Source organism: Elephas maximus, chromosome 2 (assembly GCF_024166365.1).
Source record: "Elephas maximus indicus isolate mEleMax1 chromosome 2, mEleMax1 primary haplotype, whole genome shotgun sequence".
Classification (NCBI taxonomy): Eukaryota; Metazoa; Chordata; class Mammalia; order Proboscidea; family Elephantidae; genus Elephas; species Elephas maximus.
Genome location: NC_064820.1, coordinates 128613347 through 128638617, shown reverse-complemented (window position 1 = coordinate 128638617; position 25271 = coordinate 128613347). Strand labels below are relative to the sequence as shown.

The window sequence follows — 25271 nt, the reverse complement described above, 5'->3', positions numbered from 1 at the left end:
TACGTGAGATGAAATCTTGCCATCTTTGCTTCTAAGGAACATGATGGCTGTACTTCTTCCAAGACAGATTTGTTCACTCTTATGGGAGTCCATGGTGCATTCAATATTCTTCACCAACACCTTAATTCAAAGGCATCAATTCTTCTTCAGCCTTCCTGACTCATTGTTTTGCATGCCAAAGCTGACCAATGAATAAGGAAAATGAATAATCGAAGGGTTACCACAGTTAAAACAATTTAAAGATTTTAATATTTTAATCATTTTAATGGAAGCCTAGTGGTAAAGTGGTTAAGAGATTGGTTAAGAGAGGGGTTAAGGCTGCCAACCAAAAGGTCAACAGTTATAATCCAAAAGCTGCTCATTGGAAACCGTATAGGTCAGTTCTACTCTGTCCTATTTGGTCACTATGAGTCAAAATCAACTTGATGGCAATGGCTTTATTCATTTTTACATTTTATCAGTTGTTTATAATTCTAAGTTCTGCCTTATTAAGAATGGTAAGCCCAGAGTCTAAGCAGATTTAGAGTCTCAAGAAATGAAAAGTGGAATAATTTCTATTTTCAGAAGAGTCATATGTTAACTTTAGAATTACTTCAGGTGATTAATTACCTGTGTGGCTATGGCTGACCAGCTTTCCCACATCTGCTTTTCCTCACTGGTAATTTGTGAGTGCTGGACCAGATGACAAGAAGGCAAGAATAGATCATATTTATTAGAAACTAATGCAAAAGTACCACCACACATTTGTCAGTTTGTCATATTATGATGCCTTGCGTGTTGCTGTGATGCTGGAAGCAATGCCACCAGTATTTTAAATACTAGCAGGGTCACCCATGGTGGATAGGTTTCAGTGGAGCTTCCAGACTGAGAGTAGTCAGAAGGACCTGGTGATCTACTTCTGAAAAAACTGGCCAATGAAAACCTTATGAATAACAGCAGAACATTGTCTGGTATAGTGTGGAAAGATGAACCCCTCAGGTTGGAAGGCATTCAAAATATGCCTAAGGAAGAGTGGCCTCCACAAAGAAGAATGGATGTTCAGGATCTTCATTTGCTGTTGTGGTGCAACTCAAAATGAGAAGAAATAGCTGCAAACATCCATTAAAATCAGAATGTGGAATGTACAAAGCACGAATCTAGGAGAATTGGATGTTGTCAAAAAATGAAATGGAACACATAAACATTGTTATCCTAGTGAGCTGAAATGGACTGCTACTGGCCATTTTGAATCAGATGATCATATGGTCTACTATGCTGGAAATGACAAATTGAAGAGGAATGGCGTCTCATTCTTTGTCAAAAAGAACATCTCAAGATCTATCCTGAAGTACAACGCTGTCAGTGATAGGAGATGGTATCCATCAGCCGACCAGGAAGACCAGTTAAGTGTGACTATTATTCAAATTTTCGTACCAACCCCTAATGCCAAAGATGAGGAAACTGAAGATTTTTATCACTTCTGCAGTCTGAAATTAATCAAACATGCAACCAAGATGCATTGATAATGACTTGTGATTGGAATGCAACAGTTGGAAACAAATAAGAAGGATCAGTAGTTGGAAAATATAGCCTTGGTGATAGAAATGATGCCAGATATTGCTTGATAGAATTTTGCAAGAATAACAACTTCTTCATTGCAAATACCTTTTTCAACAACATAAGTGGCAGATTATACACGTGGACCTCATATAGTGGAAAACGCAAGAATCAATTCGACTACTGCTTTGCAAAGAGATGATGGAAAAGCTCAATATAGTCAGTCAAAACAAGGCCACCATCCTACTATGAAACAGACCATCAGTTCTTCATAAGCAGGTGTGAGGAATTGACTTGTTTTCGGGTGGGATCTGTCCCTGGAGAAGGATATCATGCTTGGTAGAGGGTCAGCAAAAAAGAGGAAGACCCTCAACAAGATGGATTGACACAGTGGCTACAACAATGGGCTCAAGCATAACAACGATTGTGAATATGGCACAGGACAGGGCAGTGTTTCATTCTGTTGTACATAGGGTCACTATGAGTCGGAACCAGCTTGACAGCACCTAACAACAAAGAAATCTGAGGAGAAACAGATAACCTAAATAACCCTATATCTTTAAAAGACATTGAATATGTAGTTACAAAACTTCCAACAAAGAAAAATCTAGATCAAAATCACTTCATTGCTGAATTCTTCCAAACATTTAAGGAAAATAATATCAATTCAACATAAACTCTTCCATAAAATTGAAGAGGAAAGAATACTCCCCAACTCATTCTGTGAGTCCTGTATTACCCTAATACCAAAACCAGACAAAGACATTACAAGTAAAGAAAAATGGAGACCATATCTAAAAGATTTAACATGCCAAAAGTTGGTGAGCCTGTGGAGCAACCGAAACTCTTATTCACTGCTGGTGAGAGTATAAAATCATCCAAGCACTTTGGAGAACATTTTGGGAATTTTGTAAAAAGTTAAATCTATCCCTACCATACGGCCCAGCCATTCTACTCCTACGTATTTCCACAAGAGAATTAAAAGCATACTCCCATGCAAAGATTTGGACACCAAAGGTCATAACAGCTTTATATATAATAGTCAAAAATTGGAAACAAATGTTCATCAAAAGGTAAATGGAAAAATAATTGTGATATATCCATTCAATGGTATCCTACTCAACAAGAAAAAGAGCTAAACTGTTTCTACGTACAACAGGGATGAAATTCTAAGTAATTATGTTGCGTGAAAGAAGTCAGACAAGCAAAAAGAGTGAACCCTGTAGGATGCATTTATATATAATTATAGAAAATGCAGACTAATCTACAGTAAAGGAAAGCACTATTAGTACTTGCTTGGGGACAGGGTGGGGCAGGTATGGTGGGGAGTGGCAGGAGGGAGGGATGACAAACTGGTTTGAGGAGATCTTAAGGATGATGGATATGTTAATTATTTTAATCGTGGTGATGATTTCATAGGTATAAAAACCCAAACCAAACTCATTGCCATTGAGTCGATTCTGACTCATAGCGACCCTATAAGACAGAGTAAAACTGCCCCACAGAGTTTCCAAGGAGCGCCTGGTGGATTTGAACTGCTGACCTTTCGGTTAGCAGCCGTAGCTCTTAGCCGCTATGCCACAAGGGTTTCCACTTTCTTTAAGCATAGACATATGTAAAAACTTGTTAAATTATACACTTTAAATGTGTGCTGTTTTTTGTATATCAGTTATACATCAATAAAGCTGTTTAAAAAGGGGTATCTATGAGATACGGAGTCACTTAAAGAACACTTAACTTTGATTAATAATAAGATTTCTTACTATAGACACTGAAAAAATATACATACATATATACTCTAATTCTGAATTATTTACCTTGTGAGATTTTTATCACTAAGAAAAAAATCCATACGCTACTGTGAATGCCTCAGAAATAGATGCTGGCGTATCTAGACCCATACTTAAATACAGGATATCGATGAATCTCTATTTTTAGTCTAGTGAACCTGCATAAAATTTTCTGTAAAATCTCCTGCAATCCAAATCTCCCCAGAAGCCAAACAGTTCATAATAGCATATCAGAAATCAATCTACTGACCCAGTGCCTGGGCTTTGCTAAAAGTAGAAGAGGAGCTAGCTGCTGAAGCAAGTGAGACAGTAAGTGGGTGGGTTAGCCTCAGCCTGACACTTTTGAATAAGTCATAATTCCTAGCAATAAAAAAAAAAAAAAAAATTTTTTTTTTTAGCAATAAGCTACAAAGAATTAATTTTTATATTTCCGTCCTTTTATTCTATCTTCCAAAACCTGTTGAACCTGTCTTATAACCCTCAAATGCATTATCAAATAATTAAGAGCCTTTAAGGAAAAAAAAAAGGAAACTGTGGTTGTGTAGTGGTTAAGAGCTACAGCTGCTAACCATGAGAATGGCAGTTTGAATCCACCAGGCACTCCTTGGAAGCTCTATAGGACAGTTCTACTAGTCCTATAGGGTTGCTATGAGTTGGAATCGACTTGACGGCAATGGGTTTGTTTTTTTTAGTTAAAAAAAAATCCTCCTGAGAACTTGTGAATCCATCCCACATTCTAGCTCCATAATGAACCTTCATTAAGCTGTAGACTTACCCCACCCTTCTCCTAATCCAGTGTGAGAAAATAAATATATCAAGCCTTGTGCCCGAGAAGAAAAAATTTCCGCTGTAGGAAAAGTTTCCATGTTGGTGAATGGGGCCCCTGCCTGGCCCTACATCTTCTGCCTGATTATACTTGTCCCTGTGCTCACCATCCTGTGTTAGAAGGAAAAGATTGGCCCTCATTCCTCTCATTCCACCAGTTACTACAACTGACCATTGTGGTTGTGTAAGTAACCACATAGTTCAGTCCTTTACTCTGAAGAGAGAGATGCAACCAGGTGAGATCCTGTAGGCAAACGATAGGAGGGAATGATGGTGGCTAGGGTTCAAGGTTTGGGAGAAGGAAAAAGAAGCTTAGGCAGAAGTTTTTCTGGTACTAGCTTGTCTCAGAGAATTAGCAAAAGAATCTGCTCTTTATGTAATGAAAGGTCCAAGTGGAGTTAAGATGGAGAGATGAGAGCTTTAGTTTACCTCTGCCAATGCTCCTTGTCATGTTTTAGACGTTAAGAATGTATTCCTTGCTGGCCATGGTTTTGTATCTATGGTTTGCTTGCCCTAAGCCCTTTTATTTGGAATGAAGTTTCTCTAAATCTTAGTCTACTTTTGGAATAGCCACAATGGAAGTGAGAGGAGGGGGGAAAAGCTGTTATAATGAGGAATGTGCCTGGATTAAATGCCTGGAGAGAATTAGAGTGTGGTAGTTTTGTCCCAAAGAAGTAAGTGATACACTAGTGATATAGCACTGGACATACACCTCAGCTTATACTTTTCTTTGCATTTGCTATCAGAGCGGAAGTGGGATACTGTAGAAAAGTATATATATATTAAAAAAAAAAAAACATTGCCATCAAGTGGATTTCGACTCATAGCAACCCTAAAGGACAGAGTAGGGTTTCCAAGGAGCACCTGGTGGATTTGAACTCTCGACCTTTTAATGAGCAGCCATAGCTCTTAACCACTGTGCCTCCAGGGTTTCCAGAAAAAGCACATAAGTACCTAAAATTACTGAAAAGAGCCCATCAAGAGAAGAATATGAATTCGGATTCTTTAATCTTAGGTGGCACAGTGGTTAAAGTAATCTACTGCTAATCGAAAGGTCAGCAGTTCGAAACCACCAGTGGCTCTGCAGGAGAAAGATGTGGCAGTCTGCTTCTGTAGAGAGTTACAGCCTTGTAAACCCTATGAGTTTGATTTGACCCGATGGCAGTGGGTTTGGGCTTTGAGAGTCTTAGATCATGTGATCTTGGAAGCCAGAAAATAGAAAGATCTACGTGTTCGTGGCTGAGGATGGTTCATAGCAGTGGCTTGAACTGGACAAACTTAACCAATATGAATGAGAAGACCAATATGCACACTCACTGAGATCAGATCCCAGGGTGCTTGGACACAAGAGCAGATCTACCTGGCCTAGATAATTATATTCTGTACAATGTCGGCCATTATGTCAGGTAGGTATCACCACATGACCCTGACAATCAGATTCTGTGTACTTAATATTCCTGGTGGTCCAGTGGTTTTATGTCAGGACACAAGTAGAGTGTCTGACCTAAGCTTCCCTGGAAAAAAAGGACTTAGTTAATTAAATTCCCTCTAAAACCCTGGTGGCTTAGTGGTTAATTGCTATGGCTGCCAACCAAAGGGTCGGCAGTTCGAATCTGCCAGGCGCTCCTTGGAAACTCTATGGGGCAGTTCTACTCTGTCCTATAGGGTCGCTATGAGTTGGAATTGACTCGATGGCACCGGGTTTGGTTTTTTTGGTAGAGCCTTGTCAAAAATGATCCTGAGTTGTGAGAGGCACTGCTGGCCAGATGAGAGAAGCCAGGTCCAACTGTGCTTCTACCCTCTCCCAGGTAAGTTCCCTGGTCCGAGTTTCTTCCAGAATGTTATTGCTTCAGTGCCCCTTGTACTCTGTTTTCTAGAAGAGAGTGTCAGTTACCATGTTTGTTCTGGTTCTCAGTTTGTTGGAACAGGAATCTCATCTTAACTCTGCTTCTTGGAGACCATAGCTGTGAAGGGGTCGTAGGTTTTCTCTGGATGTTTTTAGGTGTCTTTCATTGGCAAAAGACGCTATTACCAAATTTGTAACTCTATTAATGACATTGCCACATCAAAAAAGTTCCAGGTTAGGTCTTCTAGAATCTTTCTTTGGTTCAGAAGCCAGTTTTCAAGAATGGACAAGTTTTTCCTGTTGGTATGCATCAGAAATTCCTTTTCTCTAGCTGCTAGGTTTCCCCTGATATTATATCATGTAGTTAAATGAGCCAAATGTTGGGTGTGCCTCCTGTAACAAATCAGAACGCACATTCCTGTACTTTGGAAAACAGTATCTCTTTAATGTGTGTGGTCCAGATTTTGAGACCATGCTGATGTCATATTTCTCATTTCTGAAAAGATCTGTTAGTTTAGTTTAGCTTTTGTTTTAAATTTGTTTTCCTAACCTGCTGTATTCAGTATCATAAAAATAAGATTTTGAATTATACACTTTAATTTCATGTCAAATAAAACAGGTTCAATAGTCATGAAACACTTCAATAATGATATTAGAAGACATTAGAAGAACCAAACTTTACCATAGACAATATAAATTAACTTGTACATGTTTGTGGGAACATTGTATACAGTCCCTGGTATTTCAAATTTAATGAAAAGTAGTGTTATTAGGAACTTATTTTTACTTCCCATCACTCTCATACATTGGTGGTGGGCATAGCAATAATACAACCATACAGAGGGGGCATTGTATCCAGCAAAATCACAGATGTGTTTACTCTTTGACTTAGCAATCCCATTTCTAGGAAGCTATCCTAAAGTTAAAAAAAAAAAAAATAGTGCTATGCCTGCAAAAAAGTTATGCCTGCAAAAATATGATAGACGTGTTCACAGACTCATTCACTGTAACACTATCTACAATGGCAAAAGGTTGAACAAGTTTAAATGTACATCAGTAGTGAGCTAGTTGAATAAGTTCTGGTATCACCACACAATAGAGTATATGCAACCATAAAACAAAATGAGGAAGATCTCTACATATCGATAGGTTATGAACAGCAGGATGCATTAAGTGAAAAAAGCAAGGTATATTCAATGTATACAGTAAGCTACATTTTATAAAATAAAGCAGAGAATAATATATTTGCAGAAAGAAACATTGGAATGATGAACTAAAAACAAAAATTATTACTATAAATGCACCATGAGGAGAGGGGATAGAGCTGAAAACAAGATTTTTAGAGTATGTGTTTTTATAGAGTTCTGATTTCTAAACCGTGATAATATCTTACATATTTAAAATACAAAATTTAGCTAAGAAACAAAACATATTTGTCAACAATAGAAGTGGTTATTACACAGATTCTTTTTTTGAAATTTGGTTATTAAAGGGAAAGAATTAAGCATTTATCCTTCCTTTTTTGTACAAACTCTATTTCAGAATACAGCTCTACACAATAAAAGAAAGCTCTTCTTTACAGAAAAATATCTGATAGTAATGTTGAAGGAATGATAGAATTAAAGAATCATCATTTTTCAATCCTGTTGAGTAAGTTGTTCATGCAAAGAACCATTGTCATCATGCTTGGGTGCTGTTGAGTCAATTTCCGACTCAGAGAGACCCCATGTGACAGAGCAGAACTGCCCCACAGGATTTTCTTGGCTGTAATCTTTACAGAAGCTGATCGCCAGGTCTTTCTTCTCCAGAGCAATGGGTGGGTTCGAACCACCAACTTTAGGTTAGCAGAGGAGCTCTTAACTGTCGTACCACCAAGTCTTCTTAAAGAACCATTACAAAAAAAAAACCCACTGCTGTTGAGTCAATCCCCACTGATGGCAACCCTATAGGACAAGGTAGAACTGCCCCATGAGGTTTTCAAGGAGCAGCTGGTGGAATGAGCTGCCACCCTTTGGGTTAGCAGCCAAGCTCTTAATCACTGCACTCCAAAGAACCATTAGTGGATTCTAACACTACACTATTGAGTGAAAGAAACTGGATAATTGCAGGTGACCAAAATACCGCTTGCTGTACTCGAAAAGCACCACATTGCAAAGGAAAAAGCATAACCTGACATCATCATATGAAACCTGTGGTTAGTTTTATCATTGTCAGTAGTGATGTGTCTTATTTGCATTAATAAGATATTATATTTGTCCCAATGTAATGCAGCATGGAGTACATAGCATTGCCTATGAAGCATTCTTGACAAAAATGTTTAACCTGAATCTTAAGTCTTTTCTATTAAAAGACACAACATACTTTTGACCCAAATTGATTCTGGTTTGAACAAACATACCCTGAAAGATATTTTGGGATAATTAAATACAGACTAAGTATTAAAAATTAGATTAGATTAAAGAATTTTAATTTTATCAAATGTGATCATGGTATTGTAATTAGATAGGGAAATGTCCTGGATATTTACAGGAGAAATGCCACATCTTCCATTTACTTAAGCTACCTCAGGAAAACAAAATAGATGAAACAAATAGAGGAATATATTAACAATTATTAAATATAGGTCATGAGTGTATGGGGGAGTCATCATTATTCTATTCTTACTACCTTTCTGTATGTTGGAAAATTTTCATTTGTGAAAAATAAAACCAAAACAAAGAACCACCAGTGGTCATGACTTCTTGGATGCCCTTTCACCATCCTGACAACGGGGGGAGGGTGAGTTGGAGCAGCCGCCTTGAATCCACAAGTTGAGGACTGCAGAGTCGTACCAGCCCTGGATCACCTGCCTACCTAGCAAGAAATAAACTTTTATAATCAAGTCAATGGAAAAAAAAATTAAAAAAAAAAATAAATTTAAGTATGTAAATTTGTGGGCTCTCTCAAGAGAAAATAAACACCTTCTGAGCCTCAGAACTCTCCGTCTCCCCTCTTACTCCATGGAGACAAAGCCTTAGACCTCGTGAGACAACTCTCTGCAACATTCAGGGCATTTTTAATTCCTAATAAAAGTTGCCGACGAGTTTCTTTGATTTATCTCACTAATGATCAAAAGTCTTGTCTTCATGTAGGTGGCTTATAAAATAGAAATGAAGCTGCCCTGAGGACTCAGAGTCAGCGATAGAACTTTGTTTACATAAACATCTTCTCCAAATAGTCGATGTCCCCAGTTATGAGCAAGGGGAAATTGTCATAACCACAGGTGCCTGGATATAAGAATGCTCTTTTCAAAGACCATGAATAAAATACATGCATAAAATATTTTCTTGGCAAGATCCCGACTGGCATAGATTTCTGGACATAATTTGTAATTTGTGGAAAAAATCATAGTTACATATTTAATTTGTTTGATACTTGTTCCCAAGACTGTTAATATAGAGTCACATTTGTTGCTATAAAAATTTGATATTTTAAGAAGTGTTTGATGTGTCTAAGGCAACACGTGTAGTAATGGTAATACCTCCCAGCTCTCTAACAGCACTCCTTGTCTTTAATGTTGAGTTTGCTTCATGAGTCCTTGTGTGGAATAACACTCTGGGGAATGATTACCCATTAATACAAACATTAAATTGTATGATGCCTATGAAGAACCAAGCTACGATCAGAGACTAAAGCAATGATGAAAAATTGAGCAGGACCCTGCTCCTGTACAGAATTGTAAAGTGGGTGAATCTTACATTCAGCACATTCTCATCCTCCTTTTTAGAGGTATCCATCTCCTTTAGGAGCCCTAGTGATGCAGTGATTAAGCACTCAGCTACCAACTGCAAGGTTGGTGGTTCGAACCCACTAGCCATTCCTTGGGGAGAAAGATGTGGCAGTCTGCTTCTGTAAAGTTTACACCCTTGGAAACCATATGGGGCAGTTCTACCCTGTCCTGTAGGAATCAGCTTGATGGCAATGGGGTTGGGCCATCCCTCTTACATATCTAAATCCTCCATCCAGTTCCCTAAGTCCCAGCTGCAACTAGGTACCAGGGCTTCTTGGCCTGTAGCAAACACTCATAGTGGTGTATTGACAGTAACACTAGCATCACTGAGGACCTGTGTGAACCTCTTCCTTCTCATCCAAACCTCTCATAATCCAGAATAATGAAATTCTGTGAACTTTCATTAGAAGACTTCCAGACAAATGATTTGACTGCACGGAGTCAAAGTTCTTAAGTTACGATGATAAACAAAATCCTTAAGTTCCAATAGCATAAAGATGAGTTGGTGTCCCTCATACAGTGTTACTCAGTCTTACTTTGGTCAACTCACTAAACAACTCATCCTCAACAGAGCTGAGAGTACAGAGGGTTGGTAGTGGGTTAAATAGGAAAGTCAAATCAGAAATGGGAAGGCGCTGAGAAAAGTATATGTAGATTAAAAAAGAAAAAGCAAGCTTTTTTCCTTTTGCTTGATTTGCAATTAGTCACAATATTTTTATTTTCAAGTAACATTAAAAACATAAAATTCCTATATTTCCTAAAGGGGACCTAAAAAATATTGCGCTGTCCCCTATTAAAAGTAATGCTAACAGAAATATCTAAATTTTATGCATGTGTTTATTTCTTTTCACTTTAAATGATAAATTCACTCACAACTAATTTTTACTGTTTTTTCTTTTTCTTTTTTTGGTCCATTTCACTATAACTAACAACTGTAACTAAAAATTATATTCTCTTTACTGAGCTGTCTTTGGCAGTATTTGAGAATGAATGCAAAACTTCTGGAAAAAAAAAATAGGGACAGGCAAATGGGCTAAATAGAAATACAGATGATGCTGCTAAGTATCCCAAGATTTTCCAAGATTTTCATTGATTCCCTTTTTCATGGTGAGATTTCAGGCACAAAATTGGTTTCGGCTAATACAAATGTTGGCAACATATGCTTGTATTTCTTCCTAATAAATCAAACTGTCTCACATTTACGGTGAGTTGCTCTAGATTTATTTATACCAGTAGCTGCTAAAAATTTAGTTCCATGATTTGGAATGGCTTTAGAAGGTCCATAATAAAAATAGAAGTAAGTATAACATAAGACTGAAGAATAATTGATGCCTTTGAATTATGGTGTTGGCAAAGAATATTGAATATGCTGTGGACTGCCCGAAGAATGAACAAGTCTGTTTTGGAAGAAGTACAGCCAGAGTGTTCCTTGGAAGAGCGGATGGCAAGACTTCGTCTCACATACTATGGACATGTTATCAGGAGGTACTAGTCCCTGGAGAACGACATCATGCTTGATAAGGTAGAGAGTTAGCAAAAAAGAGGAAGACCCTCAATGAGATGGATTGACACAGTGGCTATAACGATGCAATGCGCTTAAGTTTAGCAATGATTGTGAGGATGGTGCAGGACTGGAGAGTGTTTGGTTCTCTTGTACACTAGGTTGCATGAGTTGCAACAAACTTAACGGCACCTAACAACAACAACAACATAACATGAGTTTTTCATGAATTTAATTTTATTCATTTTAAAAGACTATCTTTTATGATGGAAACCCTGGTGGTATAGTGGTTAAGAGCTATAGTTGCTAACCAAAAGCTCGGCAGTTTGAATCCACCAGGTGTTCCTTGGAAACCTTATGTGGCAGTTCTACTCTGTCCTATAGGGTTGCTATGAGTTGGAATTTACTCAAAAGCAATGGGTTTGGATGCTTTTTGAATCCTTTAACGGTATGCCCTTTTTTTCTTTTTAATATTAAAGTAAATTCTTCCCTTTTATGAAACAATGGTGACCAAACCATACCAAACTCATTGCCATCGAGTTGATTCTGACTCATAGTGACCCTAGAAGACAGAGCAGAACTGCTCCATAGGGTTTCCAAGGAGCGCCTGGTGGATTCTAACTGCCAACCTTTTGGTTAGCAGCCAAACTCTTAACCACTATGCCACCAGGGCTCCAGTACAATGGTGACAGTAGATGGAAATTACTGTAATGTTGTGCTTGATGTTTTAAGTTTAACAAAATAAAAAGATGGCAAACCTACATTGCTTTCCCCACTCCTTTTCTCCCTCACACAGTGGGGCAACAACAGATTTTACTCATACTGAAAATCCCAAAATCTGAGGCTGACTGCTCCTTATTTCACTCTTTGCTTCAAATGTTTTCCAGGAGGTGACTGAATCAGACTACAGCTAGCAGAAAAAAGATGGAATTTCAAAAATGCATTTCTTGATGCAAATACTTATTTTTGGTAGCAGAAAAATACTACTGAATTGAGACGACCAGAACTTGTCAATAAATTGAAAAGAATTTCTTCAATTACACAAAACAGTTTCAAGAGCCTGTGTCATTTCTGGGATCTTCACTGTGACTTCAAAGTAATCATTTTTCAGATTAATGGATCCATCTACCTTTGGAATTATCAAGTTTCCTTTTATTAGGAAATCTGAAGGTAGCTAGAACTCAGCTGTAGAACATAAAAGAGAAGGAGGAAGAAAAGCTTGAGCAATGCTTAATTATTGCCACACATGCAATTAACCATTTATACACACTTTTATAAAAGCAGGAAGCTGGGATGATGGCCTCTGGTAGGAAAATATATGTAATTAAATAGCCCTCAGTCCTTTTATTATTAGTAAAATATCAGCTTTGTAGAAAATTTTGTTACTCTTTCCATTTAGTTCTGTTTTCTCTCCACCACCACCCCCAACCTATACAATCCTTAGTTTGAAGTCCTGATAATTCTTCAAAGGACCTAACTGAAAAAAAAAAAATCTTGCTATTTTTAAGGACAGAGAACAGTCAACATTTTACACTTTGTTTTTATTTTTAATATGGTGTGAATGTGGACTGAAGCTCCCCAATCAGTATTTTTGGAAAACTGACTCTGTACAAAGCACTGTCTAAACACTTTAAGGATAGAATTCCAAGTACAAATTTATAAGTTTTTGAAAATACTTTTTGGGATAAACAAGCCAATATTATAATGTTTTTACACACAAAGAGTTCCTATTCCTTTCTCCCTCAGAAAATTTCATTCCTGGATCTTCCAATTCATAAATATCATAATTTTTACCATCTCTCTCTCTCACACACACACACACACACTTTTGGGACAGTTTTTTTTGTTGTTGTTTTGTGCTTTAATTTTTTTTTTTTTTTTACAAATTTTCACCTTGCTTCTCCATCATCTAATTTGGCTCCATTGTTTGTTGATTAATGAATGACCTCTTGTGGGTAACCTTCCACCTTCTCAGCCTTGCCAGGGCCCCCAAGCAGATGCGCCCCCACCCCCCAATTCCTGCAGCTTGGTGCCCTCACTCCCCGCCTCCCATGCTACACATTCCGGGATCCCTGACAAAGGGTAGGACCCCGGGCCTTGTCCCTGGAGTTTCAGCCGGCCTGAGGGCACAAGTGCCCAGGTGGTGGGACGCGCGCTAAGGGAGGAGCTGGCGAGGGGGCGCGGGCGGTTCCATGTGTTACGCGGCTGGGGCTGGGCCGCTGTTCGGAGGAGGGGGAGTTGCGTCCGGGCTGGCAGGCAGCCTCTTTCCCCAAGCGCGGCGGTCACCCGGGAGCAGTTTGCAGGGACACTGTGCGTCTGAGAGGAGCTCCAGGACTCGGATGGGGCGTTGCGAGCGGGGGGCCGAGGAGCAAGGGCGGGGCGGAGGCGGCGCTGCGGGGCCGGGTACCCTGCTGGCTCTGGGGGCTCCCCGGCCGAGGCGTGGCCCCGAGACCCTGCGCGGTTTCTGGCTGTTCGAAACGAGAAAGGGCTGCATTTCTCAGCAGTCGCCACCTCCAAGTTCAGCCTCCAAGTTGCAGCTGCCGAAAGAATCCCCCGAGGGAGGAGAACACCTGCTTGAGCTGCTTCTCCTGAGGGCGGGGGCTTTGGCCTAGGGCCGCAGAGGAGCCCCGGACTGACCGAGCCCGCTGGAAAGTGTCTAGAAAGTTTGGAAGAACCCGGGCAGGGTACTGGCCGCCGTCGGGGCTCACGAGAGGTGATCGGGCTGGTAAGTTCCGAGGCCCCTGCGAGTGACTGCGTTGATTTCGGGCAAGAACCTGGCCCTCTTTGGTCTACACGGCCCCCCCCGCCCCGTGTCCCGAGTCTTATCTCCAGCGCCCCGGGGTGCTTTCTCAGAGCAAACCTCTGATTCTATTCCGCTGGATACCCCGCAACTGCAGGTGCCAGACCTGAGCGGTGAGGGGCGTTCTCCGCAGAGAGCTGCTCCTGGAAGAGAAGGTCGGTGGTAGGACTGGGGTCAGAGTTGTCTTTTGGCTCTGCGGCATCCATGCTTCTATCATGGTTAACAGGAATCGGGGCTGGAATTGCCTTCCTGCACTTCATGCAGAAACTCTTGTTCCCTTACTTCTGGCACGACTTCTGGTACCTGCTGAAGGTAGCGCGCGTTGGACTGCGGATCGAGATGTTCGGACTGAGAGGGGAGCTGGTCACTGTGCTGGATAAATTCCTGAGCCATGCTAAAAGGCAGCCCCATAAACCTTTTGTCATCTATGAGGGAGACGTCTACACCTATCAAGATGTGGACAGAAGGAGCAGTAGAGTGGCCAATGTTTTCTTGAACCAGTCCACGCTGAAAAAGGGGGACACGGTAGCCCTGCTGATGAGCAATGAGCCCGACTTTGTCCACGTGTGGTTCGGCCTGGCCAAGCTGGGCTGCGTGGTGGCCTTCCTCAACTCCAATATCCGCTCCAAGTCCCTCCTGCATTGCATCTGTAGCTGTGAACCCAGGGCCCTCGTCGTGGGCGCAGGTAGAGTATGGGGTTTGGTGGGCGTGTGCAGACTCTGCCTTCCCTTCCTGCCCTCCTTTTTCCTTAGAACAGTTCACAATTAATGCTTTGGGTGTGTGATGTAGTGTGCATGTTAAGGGTATAGAGTGGTTTTAAAGTTCCATTGCTGATTGTAGAGTAGTGAATATCAAGATTGTTTCAGTAAACTTTTATGAAATCTGTGCTTCCTACTCTTTTGGGAAGGGGCAGTTTTCCAATCAGTACCTTCAGTGAGTTCAAGAACATGGAGAGGTAGAACTTACCAAGTTCTAAATTTTATCAGTTCTGGCAAAATACTTGATGAGTACAAAAGTTGTCTTGATTTCTTTTTGGAACATCTACCTGACTCTCATTATAAGACTAACAAGGTTGACTGCCTTTGCAGAAGAAATACGTTTACTCTGAAATACACGCATTCCTATCTTCATGTCTGCTCTTATTTTACACTGCCTGCTAGGACGCCCAGCAAGGTTGGGCTCCCACCTCTGAGCCAGTAGGAAGGCTGTTGGCCACTCCAGGCGCTTCTCTCTTCCTTCTCCCCCCAGCCTCTCCATCATTTTCTTCAAGTTCTTACCTTTGTTTTGCCCCCAGTGGAGTTAGGATTGCTTTGGATATATACATTCACAGTAATTATGAAGAAAAGTCTTTGGTTCAGTGCCTTGTTTAACATTTTAAAAGAACCTAGGAAAATGAGTTGCTTAACAAATCGGATTGAATTGTGAAAAATGATACTTATTTGGTGTAATCTAAATAGTTTATGTGTGTTCTTGGTGAAATCTAAATGGCAGGACAAGGACCTTAGTGAAAATATTTGAGTATTTTGGATTAACAGATATATACTGATACCTAATACAGAGGTTTTAAATTCACAGCGCGATGTGGAAAAATACTTCTATATGCCAGTGATACCTAAAGCACAGAACACTAGATAATATTTATCATAATATTTGCAGGGCACATGAAAACGAGTTAGGCAGGATACAGAAAAAGGGCGAGTTGTTCAAGGCAATCACTCTTCCTAGTTCCTGTTGTCCTTCCAGCTCAGCTTGTGACCTTACAAAGTAGCAACATCTTTATTCTTGAACACTGATTTTATCTTATTTAAAAAAAAAAAAAAATTTTTTTTTTTTTTTTAAGCTATAGGAGTGGAGGAACCAGAAGCCTCCTTTGTGTACTTTTTGTTCATTCTTTCACTCAGCAGTCATATCCTCCAAGGCTGAACTTCAGCCTCTCACCTTGGAAGGAGGCTAACTGATGGAATAAAGCTTCAGTGCACAATAGCAATGAGTAGGAAAAAAAAAAATGAGTTCCATAGAGTTTTGATAACTTAGTGAAACAATGTTTACCACTTGTGCAGAGGAAGTGAAAATGTGAATGCATCAGGAGAGAGCCTCACAGTTCATCTCTGGATATATTCTGACATTTCATCCCACGGCTCGCATTTTTGCTCAATCTAATTTAGATCGCTGAGTTTCTGGAGCAAATGTAAATCCCAAATTATGCTTAGAAGCTAATCAAGTCAGAAATTCTCCTTAGAAGAGCAAACTACGAGGACCACAGTATCCCTGAAGTGATTTCTGTGGCAATGATGTTGAGGCCAACCTGAGAAGCATCCCTTAGCCAGTCTCCTGAGGGATTCTTCCTGAAGTTTGTGAGGCTAGTTACCTCTCAAAATAGACCACTTACACTTTGCTGTTGACTGAGTTGTTGCTTAATTAGAACCAATTACTTTCACAGTTTGACTTCTGCCAGCTCTCACTTTTCTTGCCAAATACTAATTGCCTTCTTTCCTTGTTTATGTTTTTAACACCAAAAGCCAGTTTTTATATAAAGAGCCACTTTGGGTTGCTGGATTTTTAGTCCATTTGCTCAGTAAGTCAGTAGCTGGAGAAATCAACCTTAAATCTTACTATTTTTAGAGTGTCTCCAAAACATATAAATTACATATGCTTTTGAAGATGAGACAATTATATTTTGGTCAATTAGTAGGTTTTTTTTTTGTAAGATATGGCCTAAATCACATTTACTTTTTCAGTATTTAAACTCTTGCTCCAAAATATTATGTTCTTGGCATCCTGAGTCTATAATCAGTGAGCAATATATATATATACACACACATATATAGTTTTGAGAACTGTAAATTTTAGAAGTCTTAGATTCTCAATAAACCAAACCAAACCTGTTGCTGTTGAGTCGATTCTGACTCACAGCGACCCTCTAGGGCAGAGTAGAACTGCCCCATAGGGTTTCCAAGGAGCACCTAGTGGATTTGAACTGCCAGCCTTTTGGTTAGCAGCCAAACTCTTAACCACTATGCCACCAGTGTTTCCAGATTCTCAGTGAGAATTATTAAATCATTATATCCCCAGGGAGAATGTACTGGTTTCATTTGTAATCTAACATTTCTTAGTTATGTGATGAAAACAAGAGTATCAACCACCTGGGTCTCACTTTATTTGTAAAATGGTGATGATATCATCTAATTTATAGGTAATTCTGAGGATTAAATTGCATCACTTTTGCAAAGTGGCTAGTATAGTGACTGGTATGTGCCACATAGATCCTTGGTGAATTGAAATAATTGCTATTATTATTATAGAATCATCCTGGGGCTGTCAATAGGCAATCGCATTTGGATTTTGCTGGTACAACTTAATTTGGTGTTACCCGTAAGAAGGACTGGTGGCATGGTAGTTAAGTGCTATGGCTGCTAACCAAAAGATCAGCAGTGCTATTCACCAGCTGCTCTTTGGAAATCCTATGAGGCAGTTCTGCCCTGTCCTATAGGGTTGTTACGAGTTGGAATCGACTCGACGGCAATGGGTTTATAAGACTAGCAAGTAGTATGTTTGGAATAGGACCTTAAGCACTTTATTTTGGTATGTTTGAGCAAAATTTTTGTTTTTCAGAAATTACGTGAAACCAATTTCAAGCAGATTTTACAGGCCAGATAATATCTCTGGTGATAGGTGAAGTTTCAGTCATGACAGGTGTCTGCTAATTCTGTTTCTGGGAACAGGGAAAAGGAAAGGTATCAGCTAAGCCACTTGGTGAATGTTATTCTTGTTTTGTCGTTAACAATAATATAAACAGTTGCCATTTACTGAAGGCTGACTATGTGCAAGGCACTGGTAGTGATTCTGAGGGGGAGGTTCAGTACTATGTTATGGAAAGTGAGGGGGGAAATTAAGTAACTTATCTAAGGTAACACAACTAGTAGGTTGCAGAGCAGGGACTCAAAGTCTAGTCTCTGATTTAATACTCTGCTGTACTATATACTATATATCTGGTTGCTTCTGGGGCTGTCAATCCTGTTTTGATAAAATTATGAAAAAAATGTGCATTCAGGTTATATAAAAATAGTAAAAAATAAAACAGTTGCCAATATTAAGTCATTAGGTTTGTTATACGCAGATAACCAGAAAATGTTAAAAGGTTATAAAATGATTATTTCCTTCCCTTGTAGTCTGAAGACTCAAAAATACTTGCAAAAAAGTCTTATATCTGTGTAGTTTGGTTTAGAAGGTGTATCAAGTGGCCACCCAAATTTCAGTGTTTACTGAAAATTAAATAGTTTTAGGTTAAACCTAGTCTTTCCCCCCACAAACCTTTCAACTCTGATATTGCAAGTAGTATCTGCTTCCAAGATTTTCTACCTATTTATGCTTTTTTCTTTACTTACAACAACAACAACAACAACAAAAAATGTTGGGATGCTTGTATATTATTTTAAAAATTGTGTGTAATTATCTCTATACGGTTTGACATGTTTATCATCACCACCATCATCATCACAACAATCCCTTCCATTTTTAAAGTACTTGATAGACTACAAACTGTTTTTACAATTATTATCTTATGTGATTTTCACCACAACCATAAGAGGTAAATATTAGCCTTTAAGTGGGGAAGCATAGTTTAAAGTAGATTAGTTATCTTCTCAAACTCGTGCATCTAGAAGAGGCAGCCTGAGGACTGGAATCCAGATCTTCTGACTCTAATCCATAAAGCCTGTTTAGTTCAGCTTTGTCTTTGTCCTACCTTCTACTCCTGATCCTTATTTCCATCTTTTCTCTTCCCTTCTGTTTCTCTCTCTTGCTTCCCTCTTCTCTATTTTCCCTTTCTCCTTCCATCTACCTCATCACCCTCCGTTTTCCTTCTCTCAGTGCCTTTTCCACTGAACCCCTAAGTCTCAGGTGTGCTAGGGTTATCCTCAGTGACCCAGTGGAATGGTAAAGTTCTGTTAGCCAATTTGCAAACAGATATTTGTGGAGCCTTGAGGAATAGGCCCAGAACTAGACTATATGTTCTTTGAGCTGAGTAAATTTGGTTTGTTCGATGGTAAATTCTCAGGGCTTAGCACAAAATAAGTGCTCAATAAATATTTGATGAATGAATGAATGAATGAATGACTGAACTAAAAACTATGCAGTACATATGGGCATTTGCTAACTTGCTATTTATTTGCATATTTTTGCTAATAAATCGTCCATTCTCTGCTATCCATTCAGTAACTAGTTTTGAGAGTAGTGATAACATTGGGATTTCTTTGTTGTGTTATTTTATATCAGTGTTGCCAAGTGTTAAGGGTCGTGACTCTCTAAAAACACAAGGTGCTTTACATATACTAGACATCTACACGGTTTCAGATTTGCTTGCATGTATATATTTTGATCTCTCTCATTTTTTAATATACCACATCTTAAATAGTTATAACTAGAGAACTAAAAAGACTATTCATATTACCCTGAACACTTTGACTTTAGATCTGATAGTATTTTAAAGGGAGGTTGTGTCTCCTCAGATATGTGCCAAGGCTGATTGGGAGAAATACACATTTTCTAGTCAGCCAGACATAGCCTTGCATCTTAACTCTGATGTAAACTGACTGCAAGCACACAGCAACTGCTCAGTGAATATCACCAGTCTTGTGTGAGTTAAATGTAAAGGACCCAACAGAGTGTCTGGATCATATAGTCTATATTCAGTAAGTGGTGGCCATCATTATTTATTTTTTTCCCTTTGAATAGTTAAAAAATGTGGCAAAATATACACAAAAAACATTTGCCATTTTAACCATGTTTAAGTATACAATTCAGTGACATTAATTACATTCGCCATGTTGTACAACCATCACCACTATCCTTTTCCAAATTTTTTCATCATCCTAAACAGAAACTCAGTGCCCTTAAGTAATAACTCTCCATTTACCTCTCCTCTAGGCCCTTAACCATTTACCTCTCCCCTAGGCCCTTAGTAACCACTAATAAACTTTTGTCTCTGTGTATTTGCATATTCTAGATATTTCATATAAGGTGGAATCATACAATATTTGTCCTTTTGTGTTTGATTTATTTCACTCAGCATAATGTTTTCAAGGTCCGTCCATATCGTCATAGAACTTCATTTCCATTTATGGCTGAAAAATATTCTGTTGCATGTATATGCCACATTTATCTATTGACGGACACTTGAATAGTTCTTTTTTAATTGTACTTTAGATGAAGGTTTACAGAACTAGCTTCTTATTAAACAATTAGTACACATATTGTTTTGTGACATTGCTTACCAACCCGACATGTCAGCACTCTCCCTTCTCAACCTTGGGTTCTCTATTATCAGCTTTCCTGTTCCTTCCTGCCTTCTTGTCCTTGCCCCTGGGCTAGTGTGCCCCTTTAGTCTTCTTTTGTTTTATGGGCCTGTCTAATCTTTGAATGAAGGGTGAATCTCAGGAGTGACTTCATTACTGAGCTAAAAGGGTGTCTGGGGGCCATATTCTCAGGGTTTCTCCAGTCTTTGTCAGACCAGTAAGCCTCGTCTTTTATTGTGAGTTAGAATTTTGTTCTACATTTTTCTGCAGCTCTCTCCAGGACCCTCTACTGAGATCCCTGTCAGAGCAGTCAGTGGTGGTAGCCAGGCACCATCTAGTTGTGCTGGACTCAGTCTGGTGGAGGCTGTGGTAATTTTGGTCCATTAGTCCTTTGGACTAATCTTTCCCTTGTGCCTTTGTGCCTTTGGTTTTCTTCATGCTCCCAATGGGGTGAGATCAATGGAGTATCTTAGACGGTGGCCATCATTATTTTTAATGGCACGTTGGCAAATAAGAGATCAGCCTTTGCACTGGGCCTCTAGAAAGTGGGCACAGTGCTGTTTATGTAGGGAGGGTGTTATGGATTGAATTGTGTCCTCTCAAAATGTGGGTTGAAATTCTGACCCCTATACCTGTAGAGGTAATCTTGTTTTCCTTGCTATGTTAATTAGATCGTACTTGAGCAGGGAGGGTTATAAATCTAATCATTTCTGAGTCATAAAAAGAGCAGATTAGATACAGATATGCACTCATGGGGGAAGATACATGCCATGTGAGATTGCCAGGGAATCAAGGAACACTCAGGGCTACTGTCAAAGAAGGAATTGGCATGGCTGAAACCCCAGAACTGTGAGAAGATTTTTTTTTTTTTCCTTTAAAAAGCCACCCACTTGTGGTATTTCTTACAGCGGCACTAAGATACTAAGACAGAGGGAGGGCCAAATGGGTGTTAAGAGCCTTGATGAATTGACTTTAAGCAGCTGTCCTGTCCTTCCCAGTAGCAGTGCAGACACACCTACTTCTCAACCTTCAGTGGCTGGGCAGAAAGGTTGTCAGGCACATGTTAGGAGTTAGTCCCATCCTTAAACTCCCTTCTTCTCTACTATTGCCTACTTCTAAACAGATGATGTTTTCTCCTTTATTACATCATGATTGACCACATTGAGGTCCTGTTCAGTCTTCTGGATTAGCTCAACCTAGTCTCACCTCAACAGTTGCTCTTTTGTTATCCTTGCAGTAGGTACTTTTTGAGAGAAGTATCCCTCTTCCTCTCTGAACACCGAATTTCGATCTAGACCCTTGGTCCTCTAAGGACACGAAAGTCCTTCAGGCCTGAAGACCCCAGTTCTTAATTGGTGTTCCTACTCCCCTGCCTTTTTCTCTGCTTGGCTTTTGGGTCTACCCAGGCCTTGGATGCACCTGTTCCTGATGGTGGGTCAGCACTCATCAGCCCTCTCTCACCTGTCCCATCAACATGCCCTCCTCTGTACTGTGAATCCTGTTGACTTTTCTGGAAGTCAGCCTTTTTTCTTAGTTGGCTTTCAAAGGCTTGTAGTGCATTAGAGGGAATTTGGGGTTGATAAGGAAAAAGATAAGACCATGAGATAGCAGCTTTGCACAACCAGCTATTTAATGGGGCAGATACTTTGACAGACATATGCAGGGAGGGGTCTCCCACAACAGGTGGTTTTCTGGAGGCAATTGGGAGCAAAGAGCCTACAGAAGGGGAAGAGGGGAAAGAAAGGGGAGAAAGCTTGCATGTCCATAGATGATGTCCCTCTGCAGTAAGGTGGGGAGTCTCCAAGTCACAGAGCTCCAAAGGCAGCAACTACAGGGTCTTATGCCTACCAGATGTTGGGTGCAGTTTATTGTTGTTGTCGTTAGGTGCTGTCGAGGAAGTTCGAACTCATAGGGATCCTGTGTACAACAGAATGAACCACTGCCCTGTCCTGCATCATCCTCACAATCATTGTTATGCTTGAGCCCATTGTTGCAGCTACTATGTCACTCCATCTCCTTGAGGGTCTTCATCTTTTTCACTGACCTTCTACTTTACCAAGCATGATGTCCTTCTCCAGAGACTGGTGCCTCCTGATAATGTGTCCAAAGTATGTGAGATGAAGTCTCGTCATCCTTACTCCTAAGGAGCATTCTGGCTGTACTTCTTCCAAGACAGATTTTCTTTTTTTTTGGCAGTCCATAGTATTTTCAGTATTCTTCGCCAACATCATAATTTAAAGGCATCGATTCTTCTTTGGTCTTCCTTATTCATTGTCCAGCTTTTGTGTGCATATGAGGTGATAGAAAACATCATGGCTTGGGTCATGCACACCTTAGTCTTCAAGGTGACATCTTTGCTTTTTTTTTTTTTTTTTAACACTTTAAAGAAGTCTTTTGCAGCAGATTTACCCAGTGCAATGTGTTGTTTGATTTCTTGACTGTTGCTTCCATGGGCATTGACTGTGGATCCAAGTAAAATGAAATCCTTGACAATTTGAATCTTTTCTCTGTTTATCATGATGTTGCTTATTGATCCAGTTGTGAAGATTTTTGTTTTCTTTATGTTGAGGTGTAATCTATAATGAAGGCTGTGGTCTTTAATCTTCTTCAGTGAGTGCTTCAAGTCCTCTTCACTTTCAGCAAGCAAGGTTGTGTCATCTGCGTAATGCAGGTTGTTAATGAGTCTTCCACCAATCCTATGCCACATTCTTCATATAGTCCAGCTTCTCAGATTATTTGTTCAGCATAAAGATTGAATAAGTGTGGTGAAATGATACAAGCCTGATGCACACCGTTCCTGACTTTAAGCCATGCAGAATCCCCTTTTTCTGTTCGAATGACTGCCTCTTGGTCTAAATACAGGTTCTGCGTGAGCACAGTTAAGTGTTCTGGAATTCTCATTCTCTGCAGTGTCATCCATAATTTGTTGTGTTCCACACGGTCGAATGCCTTTGCATAGTTAATAAAACACAGGTAAAAATCCTTCTGGTAGTCTCTGCTTTCAGCCAGGATCCATCTGACATCAGCAATGATATCTCTGGTTCCATGTCCTTTTCTGAATCTGGCTTGAATTTCTGGCAGTTCCCTGTCAATGTACTGCTGCAGCCGCTTTTGAATGATCTTCAGCAAAATTTTGGCTGTAGTTTAGTGGGATATTGTCTTTAGTCATCTAGTGCTGCCATAACAGAAATACGACAAGTGGATGGCTTTAACAAACAGAAATTTATTTTCTCGCAGTCTAGTAGGTTACAAGTCCAAATTCAGGAGGTCGGCTCCAGGGGAAGGCTTTCTCTCTCAGTCAGCTCTGGAACAAAGTCCTCGTGCTCAATCTTCCCATGGCCGAGGAGCTTCTAAGGCACAGGGACCCCAGGCCCAAAGGACGCCCTCTGCTCCTGGTGCTGCTTTCTTGGTGGCATGAGGCCCCCAACTCTCTGTTTGCTTCCCTTTCATCTCTTGAGAGATAAAAAGTGGTGCAGGCCACACCCCAGGGAAACTCCCTTTACCTTGGATCAGGGAGGTGACCTGCATAAGCATGGTGTTACAATCCCATCCTAATCCTCTCAACATAAAATTACAATCACGAAATGGAGGACAACCACACAATACTGGGAATCATGGCCTAACCAATTTGATATACATGTTTTTAGGGGGATAAAATTCAATCCATGACAGATATATAAAGGAGATAGGCTCTGGCTCTAAGTAGATAAAAATCAGCCTTATTTGGGTATTTTTAAACAACTGGATGTGTAGAAATTTGAGCTTGGTGCCAGTAGCCTTCTTGGGCTATCAGGCCTCAGCTTGCTGTGAAGAAGTAAACTTGTGGCCAATACACAGAGGCCATTTTTGATTCATTTATATAACTAGGCGTTTACACTTATTTGTCCTGGTTCAGAGAAAGAGGGCATCTTTTAATCTCCTTACTTGTCTTTTGGCTCTGAGGTGATGTGCAAGTCCCAGCAATTCTGGCATTACAGAGTGGCCAGGGGCTTCCCCCAAATGTATTACATTCAAGTAGAACTAAGCAATGACAGATAGATGGCTTTTTGGAATAAATAGATGTTTTGTTGTATTGCAAGGAAAATGTATAGTATAGTATTCTGAATTTAGATTCAAAGGAAAGAATAAAGAATAGAGCTTAAAAAATAGAAAAAAAAATCTGCATAGTAGAGTTCTCAAAGTTCAGTCTAACTTGGTCTGTTTGTATTTGATTCAGTCAAGTGATAACCAGATTTCCCTTTCAGTTAGTCCTGTTGAAACAACCATAAAATGACTGTGATATTACTGATCCAAATGAGAAGGAAATCAGCATTGCATTTACATTTTATCTCTGTTCCCACTGGCCTTCCTTTCAAAAATACACAGAAAACCAAAGAGAAGCCAAATGATTTGAGATTTATGTTTTGTTTATTTGTCCCCAAACCTTTGTTTTTCAGATTTGCTTGGAACTGTAGAAGAAATCCTCCAGAGTCTTCCAGAAGACATTACTGTTTGGGGGATGAAAGATTCCGTTCCACAAGGCGTGATTTCACTCAAGGAAAAACTGAGCACAGCGCCTGATAAGCCTGTGCCACGCAGACACCATGTTGCCTCAAACCTCAAGTCTACTCATCTTTATATTTTTACCTCAGGAACAACAGGTATGATCAACTTCTTCCTGTCAGTTTTCTGTCATGTGTAGTCACCAAACATCTGAGAACGCATGTATCTGAGAAGATCTAAGCTGCTTAGATCCTAGAACTTTCAAACTTTGACAAAAAGTTAATTGCTTTAACTTGGCAAGTCACCATGTTTACATGGGCCTTGTCTCATTTGAAAAGATATTCTTAAAAATTTGGAAGTACAAAGGGTAGGAGTCCCTGAGTGGTGCAAACAGCTAAGCGCTGGGCTACTAACCGAAATGTTGGCTGT

At 39.8% G+C, this 25271-nt stretch overlaps 1 protein-coding gene across 5 annotated transcripts in view; it reads left to right on the top strand.

Annotated features, from left to right (window-relative positions):
• Positions 1-13622: 13622 nt before the first annotated feature.
• Positions 13623-25271, top strand: part of SLC27A6 (solute carrier family 27 member 6) — a 105108-nt gene continuing 93459 nt past the window's right edge. For 3 of the 5 annotated variants that reach the window (XM_049873173.1, XM_049873193.1, XM_049873204.1), the window contains exons 1-2: positions 13625-14752; positions 24797-25000. In XM_049873173.1, coding sequence (XP_049729130.1) covers positions 14272-14752; positions 24797-25000 — 685 coding nt within the window. In that variant the 5' untranslated portion in view covers positions 13625-14271. Of the gene's footprint in view, positions 14753-24796; positions 25001-25271 lie in introns of all 5 variants that reach the window. The other 2 variants (XM_049873182.1, XR_007515984.1) reach the window with 2 other exon arrangements.